Source organism: Bos javanicus, chromosome X (genome assembly GCF_032452875.1).
Source record: "Bos javanicus breed banteng chromosome X, ARS-OSU_banteng_1.0, whole genome shotgun sequence".
NCBI lineage: Eukaryota > Metazoa > Chordata > Mammalia > Artiodactyla > Bovidae > Bos > Bos javanicus.
Window position 1 is genome coordinate 3,618,889 of NC_083897.1, and position 19,980 is coordinate 3,638,868.

The 19,980-nt window shown below is 43.4% G+C and overlaps 1 protein-coding gene across 1 annotated transcript in view; it reads left to right on the plus strand.

Moving 5' to 3' along the window:
- The first annotated feature begins 2,649 nt into the window (after nt 1–2,649).
- The window catches only part of SLC25A43 (solute carrier family 25 member 43), a 41,053-nt gene continuing 23,722 nt past the window's right edge, over nt 2,650–19,980 (plus strand). Inside the window, exons 1-3 of the mRNA XM_061408521.1 lie at nt 2,650–3,283; nt 10,938–11,179; nt 16,295–16,467. Coding sequence (XP_061264505.1) covers nt 3,009–3,283; nt 10,938–11,179; nt 16,295–16,467 — 690 coding nt within the window. The 5' untranslated portion in view covers nt 2,650–3,008. The remainder of the gene's footprint in view (nt 3,284–10,937; nt 11,180–16,294; nt 16,468–19,980) is intronic.

Here is a 19,980-nt window from a genome sequence, read left to right on the forward strand (position 1 = left end):
GGGAGACAGTTTTTTTTAATACACTTCTGTACTGTTTTTCTTGGTATGACAGGTATATTCGACATTTGCAATTTACAAAATCCCATAAGGTTAAAGAATAAAATACAAATTAAGAGAGCAGGAATCCACCAACATTGGCAAGATCAATTATAATCATATATATAATTATGATTATATATTATTATATAATATATAATTATAATATTATATATTATATAATCAATATAGTATATATAATATAAAACATTATATATTATATAATCAATATATAATAATATAGCAAGATCAATTATAATCTTAGAAACATCAGCAAGCTGAACTAAGGTAATGTACTGAGAGAAGATTTCACTCTGTGAGAGAAACAAAAAGTGAGTGCTGAAGAATCCAAAACCATGAGCATCTCCCAACGTCTGCTGAGGACAGGAGGCTGCCTGCTGGCCTGAATCAGCTAGCCACCCTTTTTCCTCAAGTTACAATGCTACGTCTAAGATTATTTCACTTGCCGCCTCATTTCTCCTTTTTTTTAAAGTTATCATACATTTATTTTTAACACAGCACCCCAGTTTCATATTGTGTGCCTTTTCCAAAGTTGGAGATCCTTAACTTACTATATTCTTCACAGACTTTTCAATAAATATGAAGAGGCACTGAGGTTAACAAGTCTATAAGTGGCAATCCAAATATATGACACCCTCAAGGACTGATTTATGTTTAAGATTAATCTACATAATATTCCCAAGGTTTAGCAAATGAATGGGACTCTAGCTGAGTAAAATAGGAGCAAACCTTGTTCTGTTTGCACATGGCCATGAAAAGACAGAGGCAGCAAATATTCTGCGCTTACCCATTTTACTGTGCAAGGTACCTACTGTGAAAAATTACTTTTGAGGTTAAAATAGACCATCAACTCACAATCTGTCCTGGCCCACAGCTGGGAAGACTAAAAGGATTCTTCTTGCCTCTGGCTCACTAGAACATCGTATTCCTGCTGAAGACAAAAAGAACAGCAGTGCTCAAGAAAAAAGGATACCTGGTTTCCGAGGTAGGTGCAGTTGAAATGCTCATCTAAGTTGCCTTAAAACCAAACAAAACCAGTACAACCCAGTCAAGCCACACTCCACACAATGTGGTGATTCCATCAACTGTTCCATTCCCAGGGCAGAGCTCCGTAAAGGACCTTTAGAATCTAGTCCTGTTGTCCAACAGAGTGCTTTAGGACAGGACTAGTAACTGGTTTCCTTACTGTAGTCCCCAAATTCCAATTCAAACCCTGTGAAATTCATGTCCTCTGGTCTTCAGAGTCATAAACCTACTTTCTCAACCTCCCACAGCCATGAAATTAGCTTACAGCAAGACAGGAGAATTCACAAAACAAGAAAAATAAGCATCCCAAATGGTTGAGAGCAGAGCAAGCTTCTATAACTAGAACAAGTCCTCTTTTTCCATTTCCTTTTTCTAAATTGAAGTATAGTTGATTCAGAATGTTGTGTTTATTTTTATTGTACAGCAAAGGGATTCAGTTACATACATATGCATTCTTTTTCACACTCTGTTCCATGATTGTTTATCACAGGATATTGAATATAGTTCCTTGTACTCTACAGTGGGACCTTGCTGATCCATTTTCTATATGATAGTTTGCATGAGCCCATCCCAAACTCCCAAGCCATCCCTCCCCCACTCCCTATACCCCTGGGCAACCAGTCTATTCTGTCTTTGAGTCTGTTGCTGTTTAATAAATAGGTAGAACAAGTTCCCCTGATCAAAACCCTGCGACACCTTTTAGAAAAGGATCTTTATATCATCATGTGTGTTAGTAAATGTAGAAAATAACAATACAAGCCTAAAAGCAACTGGGATGTCTTATATTAACAGACTGCTGGACTACCTTTCCATTATTATTACTGAAACGGCTTTATAAGAAGAGAAAACAGGGAGAAATTTTTAATTTTTTAAAAAACTTATCAAAATCCTTCTTAGACTCTGGCCAAGTCACTGACTACTAAGCGTTCTTTGCCCCTGTGGTCCCCTTAGCTCACAAAACCACCGAAAATGTCTCTACTCGAGAGACACTCTGCTGTCCCAGGGGACGTTTAGTGTAGCTGTTAGGGAATGTTGTTACAAAACAGACCTGAATCCAGATGGCGTCTAGCCGCTGTGTGCCTAGAAAAGTCAATCTCTCTGTTTCCTCTTCTGTAAAAACATCTAATCATAGCTAACACATCTGTAGTGCTTACCTGTATCATTTTTCATTTACTACTTACAACAACCCCTAGAGGAAAAAAAAAACTATAGATGAAGCGAGTGAGGCATAGAGAGGTTGAGTGACTTCCTCAAGGTCACACAGCTGGTAAACCGCAGGGCTCAGATGCTAACACAGGTTGGAGTCGAAGCTCTAAGCACCGTACCTACGGCCTCTCGAATTGAGAGTAATAAATGGGGACACACCCACTGAGGACTGTTTTGAAGATTAAATAAGGCAATGTACGAAAAGCCTGATACTTGTCAAGTGTTGGATATCGTGTGTATGTTATAGAAGGTTTTTTCCTTCTGCCCTGAGAAATCTGTAAAGCGTTTCCTAGGGGCAGAAAAAAGGTCGCAGGGATGAGAACAGAGGCAAGGGAAGGAGGGGGGCAAGGTGGAACTTGGAAAGGGAGAAAGGGTATAAATAAGGCGGGGTGGCGGGGGCTGAATATTGAGAACACAAATAGAGCGGCCTAGGCCTTGAAAGAACGCGGTGAGTGTTTCTCAACCGCAAACAGAAACGTCTTGGCCGAAAATCAGACACTAAACCGGCACGGCCACGGCCTCAACCCCGGACCAGCCTCCTCAACCCCGCCCCGGCCCCAGGCCAGCTCCGGCCCGGCCGCGGACCGGCTTCCCGTCCGGTCCGCGGGTCCGCCCTACGCCGGGCGGAGCCTGGCCCGCCCCCTGCGCCGGAGCCCGGGAGCCCCAGGTCCGAGCCACGCGATCGGCCGGCCGCCCGGGGCTCGGGCCGCGGACGCGCGATGGCGACTTGGCGGCGGGACGGCCGGCTGACGGGCAGCCAGCGGCTGCTGTGCGCCGGGCTGGCGGGGGCGCTCAGCCTCAGCCTCACCGCGCCGCTGGAGCTAGCCACCGTACTGGCCCAGGTCGGCGTCGTGCGCGGCCGCGCCCGGGGGCCGTGGGCCGCGGGGCTCCGCGTGTGGCGGACCGAGGGGCCCCGCGCCCTGTGGAAGGGGAACGCGGTGGCCTGCCTGCGCCTCTTCCCCTGCAGCGCCGTCCAGCTAGCCGCCTACCGCAAGTAAGAGCCGGGCGTGGGCGGGGCCAGGGCCCGGGAGGCCGCCGCCGGGTAGCCCGCGGCCCGACGCCGCCCGGGTGCTGGGGATCGGGCCGGCGGTGCGCCCCCGCCTGCTTCCGGATCTCGTGGGAGCCCCTTGGGCCAGAAGGCGACCTCTTCGGCCCCCAAAGTGTAGTCCCCACCTTTTCTTCTTCACCTTTTCTGGGGATTTCTGCATTTTGAGGGCGACGCAGCTCTGGCCCAGAGAGGCTGACGGGGCTGGACCGGAGAGGAGGCGGAAGAGGGTGAAAGGAGATTTGGGGGGAAGGAGTGAAGAAATCTCCGGATAGATGGCTCCCAACCCCCCTCCCACTGTCCACCAACTTGGAAATTTTGCTTTGGCTGGCTTGGGAGAGAGACCTCTGAAGATACATGTATGGAAGAGGGTCTGTGTGACCAGAACCCTCAGAAGACAGTGCTTGCTAGGGACAGAGGGCCCAATCTACTGCCACCAAAAGGCCGCGGAGTTCGGCTCCCTGCCCTCTCCCCCAAGAAGCTGGCCTTTGGGGTCCTACAGAGGCTGCCCCACCCTCACTGCTCACTGGCCTCCTTTTAACACCTCCCACAAAAACAGCTGCTTTTTAGAAAAACTTCTGAATATGTAAATTAGCCTGATGAGTCTTAAAACTTCCTCAAGAACTCAGAGATGTTTGCATTTTAACTGGAAACACAGCCTAAAAGAATGAAGTGATAGGGATGGGGTTTTAGGTAGAGATGCTTCTGTAGTTGGGGGGATGGTCCCGGGGTCCCCATTCGCTGGGAACAGCAGCCACCTCTGAAGCCTGGCCTCAGCTCAGAATTAGAGAAACACAATCCACAGTCTTGGCCACTGTAGGTCTGCCTTGCAGACTGACAGTCGAAGGATTTTGCCTTTGGCTCAGGGAGGCTGGAGCTGGAATTCTCATCCGACAACTGACAAGCCCAGTGGAATCTTCCTTATCACTGATTCCTCGAGGCCAGCGCTCATTTCACTTATGCCTGGAAATAGCGTTGCCTCTCTTACTCTGGGAAAGGAGGGTAGTGAGATGGTGGGGCATCTCTGTCAAGGCTCTCTTTCCTCCCCAGGCCCCTTGCTGTCAGCAACATCTGGCCTTCAGTCTGTAAACATTTCTCCTCTGAGTTAGAATGACTCAATTTCTCCCCACTTTACTGTATTGTCCACGAAGTATGGAACTCCTCCTTTGGAATGTGTACCAAGGAGAGGGAAGCAGAACTTCAAAGGCTGGTTTAAGTACTGTGGCTCTGCTGCTTACCCTCTCCAATATATACAGACATCCCTCCATATCCGGGAGGGGATTGGTTTCAGGACAACCTCCACCCCACCACTCCCCCACCCCCACTCCACATGCTCAAGTCTCTTCTATGAAATGGAGTAGTATTTGCATGTAACCTGCACAATCCTCCTGGATACTTTAAATCATCTCTAGGTTGGTTATACTACTTGATACAATGTAAATACTATGGGAAAAGTTGTAAATATAATGTAAATGCTATGTAAATTGTTGCTACTGTGCAGCAACTTCAAGGTTTGCTTTTTTGGAACTTCCTGGAATTTCCTTCTGAATATTTTCAATCTGCAGTTCTGGAACCCATGGATACAGAGGGATGACTGCATGTCATTGGATTTTTAAGATTTTGAGATATCATTGACATGAAAAATTATCTATGTTTAAGGTGTACAAGTTGATGCTTTGATATATGTATACCTTGTGAAATGATTGCCACAATCAAGCTAATTAACATCCATTACCTCTATCTAGTTACCATTTCGTGTGTGTGTGTGTGTATGTGTGTGTAAATCGTTGGATATTTACAACACCTGTCTCCTTCCCTGTACCGTCCACAGGACAGGAAGCTTATGCCCACTTTACAGATGCACTGTTGGGCTCAGATTGGCCACACCACTCATCAGTGACAGAGCTGAACTCCACCAGGCCTTCTGACTCTAATACCCGTGCCCTATTACTTCATACTGCTTTCTGTCTGCATTCATTAAGTGCCCACTGTATGCATGATGCTGGGGACGATGCAAGGATGAAAGGGGCATGGTCCCTGTGTCCCGGAACTTCCAGAGCAATAAAATAAAACTATAGTATGTCCATAGCATGTGACTGCCAAGTTTAAAGTGCTATAGAAATTCACACCTCTGATGAGGGAGGAGATATGAAGATGTCGCAGCAGAGAAAAACCATCCAAGTTTGGTCTTGGGAAAATGAGTAGGAGTTTTCTGGCAAAGATGGGGAGAAAGATACTGCAGGTAATGCCATAAGCAAAGGCACAGCAGTGGGAAGGCATGCGGCATGACTGGAGCATAAGGTGTGTCTCTGGCTGTAATGGAAAATACAGCCAGAAAAGCAGGTTGGAATGAGATCTTGGAGGGGCAGATTAGGGAGTTTGGACTTTACTTGGAATGCAAGGGTAACTGGGGTGGATTTTTGATGGGGGAGTGCTGTGATTAAAGCAATTCAACAGGAATTGTCACCTGGTAGCTGCAGAGGACATCTAAAGAGGAAGAAGGCTGGGGGCGGCGGGACCAGTTAGGAACCAGTTGCACTAGTCCCTGTGGTGGCTGAGAGCATCTGAAATGGGCTGATGACCGTGGGAATGGAGAAAAGGAGATGTGTGGGAGAGGAAGAACACATAGCTACTCAGGCTAGGTTTGCTAATAATGTTTTCCTGAAAGGTTAGTTTCTTTCTGAAAATTAAAAGGAAATATTTCAGTGATAGGCAGCCAAGTGGTGGATCAATCATGATGCCAGACTTCCTACATTAAGACAATACCTTGGATCCATCATTATACTGAATTTGCAGATCCATGAATTTGCAGAACAGTTAGTTGTGGGTAATGGTACAGCCTGTGATTGTGGGTTTGAATAAAAAAGCATAAACATACAGAATGTTCAGAAAATGCAGTGGTTCAGGGCTTCCCTGGTGGCTCAGTTGTAAAGAATCCACCTGCCAATACAGGTTTGATCCCTAGTCCAGGAAGGTCCCACATACCACAACTATTGAACCTGTGCTCTAGAGCCTGGAAGTTCTAGAGCCTGTGCTCTGCAATGAGAAGCTACCGAAATGAGAAGCCCATGCACCACAGCTAGAGAGTAGCCCCCACTCACTGCAACTCAGGAAAAGCCCACACAGCAACAAAGACCCAGCACAGTCAAAAATAAATAAATAAAAATTTTTTAAAAAAAGCAGTAGTTCAGTGACTTGCTCACAAACACAATTAATGGCACAGCTGGAGCTTGAAACCAGGTCTTCTGCTTAGTCCAGTGCTCAGCTTAACGTTGTGATGATGACATATCTCCCTACTTGGATTTACAATGAAAAGAATGCACTCAGTAGAGTCTGGGAGGAGCTAGGTCCTTGTACTAAACAAATAAAATCTAACACAATGGGTGGCTATCAGATGTAGACCTTTACCCAACTTTATGCTACAACTGTTTGTCTAGCTGTATAAGCATTGTTTTGGGTTCCTAAAACTCTGTTCATCACCAACACCATTTCCTTATTGTGTAACCAATTCACTAGCTTGTGTTTGGCTGCCAACTTGTGTTAGGTTGAAGTGTTGGCAGTTCTAACTACATACATCAAGGGTGTGTGTAATCTCCGTGTGCCTGAAATGAAGGGGTTACTGCCGTTCATCAGCTTATCTAGTCTTGCTGGAAAAGCTTCTGTGCAGTGTGTGGGAATGCAAGGAAGAGCAGAAAGGGGAACACTGCTGCCCCAGCCAATCAGACAAGCACTTAAGATGTGGGGATTCAGATGACGTCATTGATGGCCTATCAGGGTTGCCCTGCTTTGACTCTGATTGTAAGAGGAACGATCTGTGTCTTCGTCTCTGTATAGTAAGAGTCTGAGAAAAAGGGCTTTCCTTGGTTCTTCTTTTCGATTTTGTATATTTGTCAAATATGTCAAAACCCTCTTTATAAAGCAAACTGATAGAAGACAGGGTTCTTCCTAGTTCATCAAGTCATTCAGAGACCCTAATTTCTCTTGGGCCGCCCCTATCAGACATCTCTCTGGTAGGTCCGTTGAACTCTCATGATCTTATGCTGAAAGCTCACACAGTGTATATATTCAGTGACTGGGGAATGAATGCATGCACGAGTGCCCTGGGAGGGCGAATAAGCGGGAGGCAGTCCATTCTGAAGGAGATCAGCCCTGGGATTTCTTTGGAAGGAATGATGCTAAAGCTGAAACTCCAGTATTTTGGCCACCTCATGCGAAGAGTTGACTCATTGGAAAAGACTGATGCTGGGAGGGATTGGGGGCAGGAGGAGAAGGGGACGACAGAGGATGAGATGGCTGGATGGCATCATTGACTCGATGGACGTGAGTCTGAGTGAACTCTGGGAGTTGGTGATGGACAGGGAGGCCTGGCGTGCTGCTATTCATGGGGTCGCAAAGAGTCAGACACGGCTGAGCGACTGAACTGAACTGAATGAGAATGAATGGTGTTTCTTCAAACTCCTCCTTCTTCTAGATTATTCCAGCATGCTGCAGACCACCCCTCTAGCCAAGCATTTCCACTTCCTCTGTCTCCCTTCCCTCTGCTAAGGTTCCCCTCCCACTCGACTGGACTGGCTTTGGGAGAGAGGAGGGAGGAAGGACTCAGGAATGGTGCAGGCAGTGAAACCAAGGCAGACGGCCCACCAGGGAGAACCAGCTTGGTTTATCTGTATCTTTAAAAGGTCGCGCTGGTTCACTCAAATGACTATTAAGTGAGGCTGACAAAATGAAGCCCAGACTTTCCTACAGCTTGAAGGAGATGTTTTTAATAGATAAGTGTTTACTTGGGAGCAAAGGAGCCAATCTAGAACTCTCTCAGTGGTTTCACCTGAACACTTATTCGTCAGTCAGGGGGCCCTGGCCTGCTGCCAAACTGAAAAAGCAGGAAATACACATCTTCGCTAGAGCTTTGGAAGCCAAAGTATTCAGGATGCTCTCATTTTAAAAAAGATAAAATACTATTAGCTAGCTCTGTTCACCTTCCTTTTATTCAGATCCTTGTTATACCTCTCCCGCTCCTCCTACCCACTCTCTGACAGAAAATCTTATTTTTCCTGGTTTCCAAGCCCTCTTTTATTTTCTCCACATTTCCCAAGCATGAATAAAATTCCTTTGCTTCCTGGCCCGGGAACGTGCACCATGTAAAAGTCCTCTTAGAACAATTTCTGCCAACGTAGGCTCTCATGACTGGGGATGTACTGCTTCCAGAAAGAGGGATTGTAACAGAGTGGCTTTCTAGTTTGCCAATAGAAAAGTCCACCCAAAACCATTTGGGACTAAATTGTGAAACTGCAGTGAAACACAAAGAATGGTCTAGCAAACACTCATATACCCACAGTGCAGGATTGACAGCATACAAGAGAATTAGCTTAAAAGATACAAGAAATAAAAAAGATAGTTGAAGTATCTTTTAAGCTAATTGTGACCCCATGGACTGTAGCCCACCAGGCTCTTCTGTCCATGGGATTCTCCAGGCAAGAATACTGGAGTGGGTTGCCATTTCCTTCTCCAGGGTATCTTCCTGACCCAAGGATTGAACCTGGGTCTCCTGCGTTACGGGCAGACTCTTTACCAATTGAGCCACCAGGGAAGACTTAGTACAAGAAATAAAATATTACAGATAATGGTAAAGTCCCCTTCATTCTCTTTTCCAGTCCCATCTGCTCTCCACCTTCTTGGGGGTCTATTTTATACTTTTTTAACATGTCTATATCCATAATTACTTTAAGATACGGTTTTGTAGATGTATTTCTTGATTTAAATGTATTCAGCCCTCTGTATCTTTAGATTCTGTATCCACTGATTCAACCAACCACAGGTTGGAAATACTGTATTCAGTATTGTGTAATACAATTCCAGAAAGTTCCAAAAAGCAAAACTTGAATTTGCCATGCCCCAGGAACTTTTTATATAGCATTTACACTGTATTCAGTATTATAAGTACTCTAGAGACGATTTAAAGTATGCATATGTACCTGATGAGTTGCTTCAGTTGTGTCCAACTCTTTGTGACCCCATGGACTGTAGCCCGCCAGGCTCCTCTGTCCATGGGATTCTCCAGTCAAGGATACTGGAGTGGGTTGCCATTCCCTTCTCCAGGGTATCTTCCTGACCCAGGGATCAAACCCGGGTCTCCTGTATTGCAGGCAGTCTTTATTGTTTGAGCCAGTAGGGAAGCCCCTGACTTAAAGTATACTAGAGGGCAAATAATACACCATTTTCTATGAGGGACTTGAGCATCCACAGATGTTGGTATCTGTTGGGGTTTCTGAAACCTGTGGATACAGAGAAATGACCATAGTTACCATACACTATAGGTCATTCTGCAACTTGCTTTTTTCACTTAACTTTATGCTTTTATGATTTATCCATGTAAATACACAGTTCTAAGTGCATTCATTTATGGTATCATTATATGACTTCCACAATTTATCCATTCCTCTACCAATGGATTTTTAGACTATTCAATTTCACTTACAAACAATGTATTAATAATAAGTGTCCCCAGCCAGGGGTTGAACCTGCACCCCCTGCACTGGAAGCTCAGAATCTTAACCACTGGACCACCAGGGAAGTCCCTTGAGTTTTTAAAATATAGTGGTTTAATAATTGTAAGAGAAGATGCATGACCCCACCAACTGTCAGAGAAATAACAAATAAAAACAGTAACAAGATGCCATTTCTCACCCAGCTGACAGGAAGACAGTTCCACACACTCCCCATCTGACTGCAGGAAGGAGTCTCCAAGTACATCTTGTGTCTTTATACAAGAGTTTCTCTAGGATATGCACTGAGAAATGGAATTGCTGGGATGAAAGTAGGCTTTCTTCCAATTTTACTAGATACTACAAAGTGACCTGCCAATGTACACCTCTCCCAGCAGTGGATGAGCATTCCTGTTTCCATACTTTCTCACCATCACTTGGTGTTATCAGACTTTTTCATCTTTGCCAGTCTGCTGGGTGAGAAATGGTATCTTGTTACTGTTTTTATTTGTTATTTCTCTGACAGTTGGTGGGGTCGTGCATCTTCTCTTACAATTATTAAACCAATATATTTTAAAAACTCAAGGGACTTCCCTGGTGGTCCAGTGGTTAAGATTCTGAGCTTCCAATGCAGGGGGCTCAGGTCAACCCTTGGTTGAAGAACTAATTTCCCACATGCTGCCTGAGGCAGCCAAAAACAAAAAACCTCAATTACTGGGAATGCTTAAAGTCATTGTTTCAAGCAATTTCATTGAAGTTGCAACCGAATCAAAGGAGCACATTCCAACTCAGTATTTATCGAGTACTTCTGTTCATTTACACCCCACAGGCAAGCCAGGGTTGACAGTTATGCAAATAAAAGGGGAAAATGCTTAAGATGAAGTGGATGGACTTAGGGTAGATGTAAATAAGGTTAGATATCTCTTCCTTAGAGCTAAGTAGAATTACATAAATATAGTAGAATTGAATGTGTTTCCTCATTTATCTTAATACATTAGTATAGTAATTTTTGCTTCATAAAGCATTTCCAAACGTGGGGAAATGTTGCAATCAGTAGCACTGAACACTCCAAAACAATCCATAGCTGATTCCCTTGGGCCTTTCTCCCTGTTTTCTCCCAGGTTTGTCGTGCTGTTCATGGATGACCTGGGCCATATTTCCCAGTGGAGCTCCATCATGGCTGGGAGTCTCGCAGGGATGGTTTCCACCATTGTGACATATCCTACAGACCTCATCAAAACTCGGTTAATTGTGCAGAACATGCTGGAACCATCCTACAGGGGGATCCTCCATGCATTTTCTACTATTTATCAACAGGAAGGGTTCCTGGCCCTTTATCGAGGGGTTTCCCTTACTGTTTTAGGTAAGATGGAACTTGTCACCTTGTCCAAGAAAAGGCTGTGTTCTTGGATCTATACAAATGATTTTTATATCTTTGTTGGTAACCAGTGAAATCCACTTTACTGAGTTCAAGGGATATATATGAATGTATTGTATATCTTTGTAACCCATTAAATTCGTTTAACTGAGTTCAAGGTCCGTTCAGTTCAGTTTACTCACTCAGTTGTGTCTGACTCTTTGCAACCCCATGGACTGCAGGACGCCAGGCCTCCCTGTCCATCACCAACTCCCTGAGTCTATTCAAACTCATGTCCATTGAGCCGGTGATGCCATCCAACCATCTCATCCTCTGTCGTCCCCTTCTCCTCCCACCTTCAATCTTTCCCAGCATCAGGGTCTTTTCCAATGAGTCAGTTCTTCGCATCAGATGGTCAAAGTATTGGAGTTTCAGCTTCAACATCAGTCCTTCCAATGAATATTCAGGATTGATTTCCTTTAGGATGGACTGGTTGGATCTCCTTGCAGTCCAAGGGACTCTCAAGAGTGTTCTCCAACACCACAGTTCAAAAGCATCAATTCTTCAGTGCTCAGCTTTCTTTATGGTCCAACTCTCACATCCATCCATGATTACTGGAAAAAAAACATAGCTTTGACTAGATGGACCTTTGTCACCAAAGTAATGTCTCTGCTGTTTAATATGCTGTCTAAGTTGGTCATAATTTTCTTCCAAGGAGCAAGCGTCTTTTAATTTCATGGCTGCAGTCACCATCTGCAGTGATTTTGGAGTCCAAAAAAATAAAGTCTGTCACTGTTTCCACTGTTTCCCCATCTATTTGCCACGAAGTGATGGGACCAGATGCCATGATCTTAGTTTTCTGGATGTTGAGCTTTAAGCCAACTTTTTTACTCTCCTCTTTAACTTTCATCAAGAGGCTCTTTAGTTCTTCTTCGCTTTCTGTCTTAAGGATGGTATCATCTGCATATCTGAGGTTATTGATATTTCTCCTGGAAATCTTGATTCCAGCTTGTGCTTCATCCAGCCTAGCATTTCTCATGATGTACTCTGCATATAAGTTAAATAAGCAGGGTGACAATATACAGCCTTGACGTACTCCTTTTCCTATTTGGAACCAGTCTGTTGTTCCATGTCCAGTTCTAACAGTTGCTTCCTGACCTGCATACAGATTTCTCAAGAGGCAGGTCAGGTAGTCTGGTATTCCCTTCTCTTTCAGATTTTTCCACAATTTGTTGTGATCCACACAGTCAAAGGCTTTGGCATAGTCAATAAAGCAGAAATAGATGTTTTTCTGGGACTCACTTGCTTTTTCCGTAATCCAACGGATGTTGGCAATTTGATCTCTGGTTCCTCTACCTTTTCTAAAATGAGCTTGAACATCTGGAAGTTCAGGGTTCACGTACTGTTGAAGCCTGGCTTGGAGAATTTTGAGCATTACTTTACTAGTGTGTGAGATGAGTGCAATTGTGTGGTAGTTTGAGCATTCTTTGGCATTGCCTTTCTTAGGGATTGGAATAAAAACTGACTTTTCCAGTCCTGTGGCCACTGCTGCATTTCCCAAATTTGCTGGCATATTGAGTATAGCACTTTCAGAGCATTATCTTTCAGGATTTGAAATAGCTCAACTGGAATTCCATCACCTCCACTAGCTTTGTTTGTAGTGATGATTCCTAAGGCCCACTTGACCTCACATTCCAGGATGTCTGGCTCTAGGTGAGTGATCACACCATTGTGATTATCTGGGTCATAAAGATCTTTTTTGTATAGTTCTTCTGTGTATTCTTGCCACCTCTTCTTAATATCTTCTGCTTCAAAAATGACAGAATGATCTCTGAGTTCAAGATCATATGGATTCAATATAGAGTTGATTAGCTTTGTTCTATTCCATAGCCATACACCCCACTCCTAACTTTGGCCTGGGAGGGAGAAGGACAGCCTGCAGGTGGCTCAGCACAAGTGGACAGGCAAACAGTCCCACACACTCCCCATATGACCGCAGGAAGGAGTCTCCGAGAATGTCCATACATGTATGAGCACAACCAGGGTAGCAACTGTAGCTTCTGTGATCTTCAGAACCTTTGCCAGGACTACACCTGCACAAGTCACCAGGACCCCCAATTGCCAATCGAGTAGACTTTTGCCTTTTTTCTGACCTTTTTTGCAGTATTTGATGAGATCCATCACCCTTTATTCTAGAAACCTGTCTTCCAGGATCCCACTGTATCTAGATTTCTTTTCCCACCTCTCTTCAGCTCTTTCTTGTGTGGCTCATCTGATGCTGCCAGCCCTCTACCTGTCGCTATTCCCCAGGTTCCTTTCTGAGTTTTCTTCTCACTCTTCATTCCCTCCCTGGGTGGCCTCATCTAAGTTAGTGGCTTAAACAAACATTGTAATACTCTAATGACTCCCAATTTCATCTCTATAATAACAATGACTAACATCTATTGCTCTTTATTGTGTGCCAGGCACTGTCCTAAACGTTTTGCATACGGCTCCTCATTTAAGCCACATTTTACAGGTGAAATAGATGCTTAGGGAAGCTAAGCAACTTGCCCAAGACCACATAGATAGAAAACAGAAGATCTAGCAATACAACCGCAGAGCCGTCTCTCTTAGCCACTGACTACCACCAACTCTCAGTGGTAGTATGAATGCCTGCAATTGGACAACCCCACCTGATATTCCCTTGATACATCAAGGGATGTATCAGTATTTAGTCAGGACTAAACCTGATGTCCTCATTAGTTGCATGCCTGCTCCCTTCCTGTGTCCCTGTGAACAAGACTGCCTTTCTTTCACCCAGTGGCCTAAGCCAGAAGAAACCTATTATCTCCTCAACTTTGACTCCTCCTCTCACTGAATGCCTACTTCAGCCGCAGGTGCTGTCAATTTCACCTTTTAAAGCTCTCGAGTCTGCCCCTTCTCCATCCGCATCTTCTATGCCCCAGGTCACACTCTCATCATCTTTCTGCAGACACGAGAGGCTCCTACCTGGTCCCGGTCCTGGGTCTCTCCTGCCCCAGTCCACCCTGTACCTTGCTCCCAGGGTGTGGTGAGCGGCTCCTACCTGGTCCCGGTCCTGGGTCTCTCCTGCCCTGGTCCACCCTGTACCTTGCTCCCAGGGTGTGGTGAGCTTTCTAAGTGCAAGTTAATCATTTCATCAACCTCTTCCCACTGCCCTCCTTAAAAGCCTTCACTGACTCCCGTGAGCTACAGGGAAAAACCCAAATTCCTTCTGGCATACTAGCGCCTTCAGACCTGGCCCTGCCGGCCAATCCCTACCTCATCTCCTACCATGCTCTACCTGCACTCCTGTGTTGGCCATCCAGAAATATTGGCATTTCTTGGAAATACCACTCTCTGTATATGTTGTTCCCTCTGCTTGCTCCGTCAGTGTCTGATGAACTCCTGCTCATTCCTGAAGACCCAGTTAAAAAGTTCTCTCTTCTGTGAAGTCCTTTTTGATTCCCTCAGGCAAAATGGATCCCTCTGATCCTTGTGTACCTAAAGCACTTTGCATAGCCTTCCTAGCCCCGCTACTATGACTCGTTATCTGTCTGTCTCTCCCACTAGATGGTGAGTATCTCCAGGAATTAGCCTGCTCACTCCTCTTTGTATTCCTGGCACCTGGCAAAGGGCCCATCACATAGCATTAGCTCCACAAATGTTTTCTGAATGAAAATATAGCGTTGGTATGTCATTTTTGTTTTTATTAAATAAATACTACATTTTTCTAAAGATGAGCAACACAACTAGTGTTAGCCCTTCTTTTAAATCTCATCTTAAGGGAGATATTTAGTCCCTGTGTAAACTTCAGATTGGTCCAAAATTTTTTGGAAGCTTCAAAGTGCCAACCACCACAGTACTTGCTTACCACCTTTTCCTAGAAAGGTGAGGCTGCTGGGTGGGAGGGGAGTTTGGTGGAGAATGGACACATGTATATGTATGGTTGAGTCCCTTCATGGATCACCTGAAATTACCACATTGTTAATTAGCTATACCCCAATACAAAATAAAAAGTTAAAAAGAAAAGATAACTAATAAGGACCTACTGGATAGCACAGGGAACGCTACTCAGTACTCTGTAATGTCCTATATGAAAAAAGAGAGAGTGAATATATGTATATGTATAACTGATTTACTTTGCTGTACGGCAGAAGCTAACACAACATTGTAAATCAACTCTACTCCAATATAAAATTTTTTTAAAAAAAGAAAGGTGAGGCTGCCACACAGTGCAGGGTGCCCACTGGGCCCTGATATGGCCGCATCATTCCCAGAAGCAAGGTCAAGTAACCTCCCTCCCTCACCACTATGATCTCACTCTTCAGTTTTCACAGAATGTTACCTTCTCAGCTGAAGATCAGTATCCGCTAAACTCCAAAGCTTGATTAAGTACCTCCCACTAACTTTTTATTTAAGAGTGATTTTTTTCCCCAACACTCTTTTCATTTCAAACACCCCAAAATGTTAAGAGAATTGGAAATACCCAGGATAAACAAGGTCCTACTGTATAGCACAGGAAACTATATTCAATACCCTGTAATAAACAATAATTGAAATAAATATGAAAAAGACTGTAACTGAATCACTTTGCTGTACATCATTTTACTGTGCTGAAGCTAACACAACATTATAAATCAACTATACATAAGTAAAATAAATTTTTTTAAAAAAGAATTGGAAATACCCATATACCCAGCATATACCAGATCCTTCAATGAATGTTTTGGTTTATCATTTATCTATCCATCCCTCTAGCCATTCATCAGTCATGTATTTTTTGATGATTTTCATGTAAATTGCAAACATCAATACACTTCACCCCTCAACCTTTCAGCGTGCATATTACTAACTAGAGTTTGATATTTGTTTATGATTCTTTTAAAAGTGAAATGGACATAGAATACACAAACCTGCAGGGAATCATTCGATGCATTGTGATCAATGACACAAACCCAATCGAAATATACCCAAGAAAGTGCGTGCTGCTTCTGTTGGAGTGACTTTTCACAAGCCCAGAGCTGGTCCTGTTGCTTTCCCCAGGGTTTCCTACTGGCATTTATGTTCTCAAACCAGTGTCTCCTGAGCCATCACAGCCTCCCTGGCCTTGTTTTTCAGGTGCTCTCCCTTTCTCTGCTGGCTCCCTTCTAGTTTACATGAACCTGGAGAAAATCTGGAATGGGCCCCGGGATCGGTTCTCTCTCTTCCAGAACTTTGCCAATGTCTGCCTGGCTGCTGCAGTGACCCAGACCCTCTCCTTCCCCTTTGACACGGTGAAGAGGAAGATGCAGGTGAGGAGATGTGTTTGGGGGGACCTTGCCTTGTATGTGGGTGGGTAACAACAGCAAAGAACACAGAGCCTGAGCGAGACCAGGATCCAAAATGCTCATGACTGCTCATACAAACCCTCTGCAAAGCCCCACTCCATGGTATTTCTGCTGTAACTTCAGGGCAATGGGCATGAGCCCATGCTGCCTCCCCATTCCCACCCTCTGCTCTCTTAGGTCTACACTTAGACCCACTTTTCTTCCCTCACTTCATAGCTGTACTGCCTGTTACATCAAGGTGGCTTCACAGTGAGGACAGGTCACTCTGGCCTTAACAGCCTGTCCTTCAGTGAAACAGCCTGGAAAGAAGCAAACTAAGCCAGGAACTGTCACTAACAAGGGGCCAGTAGTCCCTGATTCCCCTGTTGAGGAAGTAACTGCATTTGAAATGAGTCAGTGTCTTAGTGGGCTTGGCCCTGTATTTTCCTAATTGTGACCTAGGAAAACTCAGTTTCTCTACAGACCACAAAGGCAAAAGCCTGATACCCAAGGTCTCATAGTGAGGAACTGAGCCTAGAATCAGCCAATTCTGATTGAAGAAAAATCAGAATGGTCCAAGTAAGGATGAGGATTACAGGCAGGTTCACACAGTTGGGGGGTGAACTCAAAACCAAATGGGGCTTCGCATCTGCCCTGAACCATGCTCCTTCTCTGCTAGCCTCCCCTCAGATTCCACATCAGAAGGCTTACCTGCCTTCCTGGACTTTTCTGGGCAAATCTGGCTTTATACAGTTGATGTATCCTGAAGAGCTGCTCGGATATTCATTTGGGGCCAGTTGAATCCAATTTTAAATGATCAGCCCTGGCTGAGTTTGTTTTTCCTCATGTCTGTAACTTCTCCCTCTATTGTCTCAGTGGCCCCCGGCTTCCCCATGTGCCTTTTTTGGCTGAGCCAGGCCTCACTTTCCTCAGCACCAAAAAGCCTGCAAGTATTTATCTCAACCTATAAAGAAAAGCTGCCTTCAGGACAACACACATCACAGTTACACCCAATTCTGCGGCTCCAGTCCATCAAACTTTTCATCTCTCTGGATTGTGTTCCTTTCCTGTCCTTTGTCCAAACAAATTTTTGAAATTGTCACATTGTAATTGTCATGTCGATGCAAGCTGAGAGCCTGCCTAGTGTATGCTTATTGATAAAAACTGTTATCCCTCATTTTAAGAATAATACATACACTTCAAAATGGTTAAAATGGTCAAGTTTTCTGTTAGGTGTGTTTTACCACAATAAAAAAAAAAGGAATGCACATAGATTATAGAAAACTTGGGAAATACAGAAAAGCATGACAAAGAAAAGAATTACCTATAAGCCCAATAGCTATGTGTTATAGTGATTAAGTTTTACTTCTGTGTGTTCATATGTATATGCAGATGTGTATGCATAAATATATATGTATATGGAAAGTTATTTTTTCATAAAATTGCATTCCTACTGTATGTAAAAATTATATAATAAATGAAAAATTATCTGCTTTTATCAGTTATTATTTAATGGATATTGCCTCAGGCCATCAAGTATTAAGAACATCTTTTCTAATTATCACATAATATTCTACCATTTGGATATGCCATAATTATTTTCCATTTTAATATTTTTTTAACTAGAGGATAATTGCTTTACAATGTTGTATTGGTTTCTGCTGTACAACATCATGAATGAATCATAAATATATATATATTTATATATATATGTATATCCCCTCCATCAAGCCTCCCCCACGTCCTGCACCTTTTAAGTCATCACAGAGCGCCAGGCTGGGCTCCCTGTGTTATATACACAGCAGCTTCCCACTAGCCAGCTGTCTTCCACATGATGGTGTATATGTGTCAGTGCCACTTTCTCAGTTCGTCCCGCCCTCTCCTTCCCCTGCTGCGTCCACAAGTCTGCTCTCTACATCTGTGTCTTCATTCCTTCCCTGCAGTTGGGTTCATCAGTACCATTTTTCTAGAGTCCATATATATGCTTTAATATACAATATTTGTTTTTCCCTTTTTGACTTACTTCACTCTGTAGGACAAGCTCTAGGTTCATCCATCTCACTACCACTGACTCAAATTCATTCCTTTTTATGACTAAGTAATATTCCATTGTGTGTGTGTGTGTGTGTGTGTGTGTGTAGTACAACTTCTTTTGGGTGTGCCATAATTTTTTAAAAAACAGATTTATTGTCTCAAAGTTTTGGAGCCTAGAATTTTACTACCAAGATGTTGGCAGGGCCATGCCCCTTTCGAAGGCTCTAGGAAAGGAATCTTCCTTTCTCTCAGTTTCCGGTAGCCCTAAGTGTTCCTTGGTTTGTGGCAGTATAATTTCAATCTCTGCTTCCATCGTACCATAAATAACAATTTCTCCATGTTTAAATGTTTAGGCTGTTTCTAATTCTTCAGTACAATAATACTGCAGTGAAAGTCCTTGTATTTTTTTCACATCTATAATGACACTGTTTAGCTGTATTCCTAGAAATACAGGCCACAGAATAAAAATAAGTCTAAGGTCTTAATGAAAGGCTGTTAGTTGCCACGTGCAACAGCAGGGAGTAAGGTGGTTTCACTTTCTGAATCCTTTTGAACCTAATAGCTGAAAAATGTCATGTTGCTTTAATTTGAATTTCACTGATTACAAGCAAATTGCATGTTTTTCATATGTCAATTTGTCGTTAGTACTTCTTTGTCAATTTTCCGTCTGTACCCATTGCCTATTTTTCTAGACTATTTAGCTTTTTTTTTTTCACTAATCGGTAAGAAGTCTTTATATGTTAAAGGTATTAACCCTTTGACATTTGGCTTCTAATGCCATTTATGCTGTTATTGTACATATTTTACAATTTTTATGCAGTTATATATACATGTTACTATTCTGGGGTTTTTAACTTTGCTCTTCTGTGTAAAAGACCTACCCCATCCCACAATCCTATGACTATTCACTGATATACTTCTTTAAATATTTTATTGTAATTGTTACACTTATCACTTTAATGTATTTAGAATTTACCTGTGGTGTGATATGAGGTAATCACCTAACTTTAAAAACAAAAATAATTTACCAATTGTTTAAGCACCATTTTTGAAATAATCTCTTTTCCCCACTACTTTGTTCTGTAACTTTTAGCCCATCCTAGATGTATATATGTTATAGGGTCTGTCTCAGGGCTGTGTATCCTGAACTGTAGATTTGTCAGCCTGTCCTCGTGCCAGTGCCACACTATTTCAATTCCTAAAGCTTTATAAGAGCCTTTAATGTCTGGCAAGGCATCTACCCCTTCAACACTCTTCAATCTTCCCTTGATTATTCTCAGTCATTTGTTGTTTCTGATGAACTTTAGAACTACCTTGTGATTATGACTGGACTGATGTTAAACTTATATACTTGGAATAATTTACGTAAAATATTCTGTCTTTATTGAGGAATACAGTATATCTCCCCTTTAGTTTCAGTCTTCTTTTTTTACACTGAACCGTATGACACTGCCAACAGCCTTT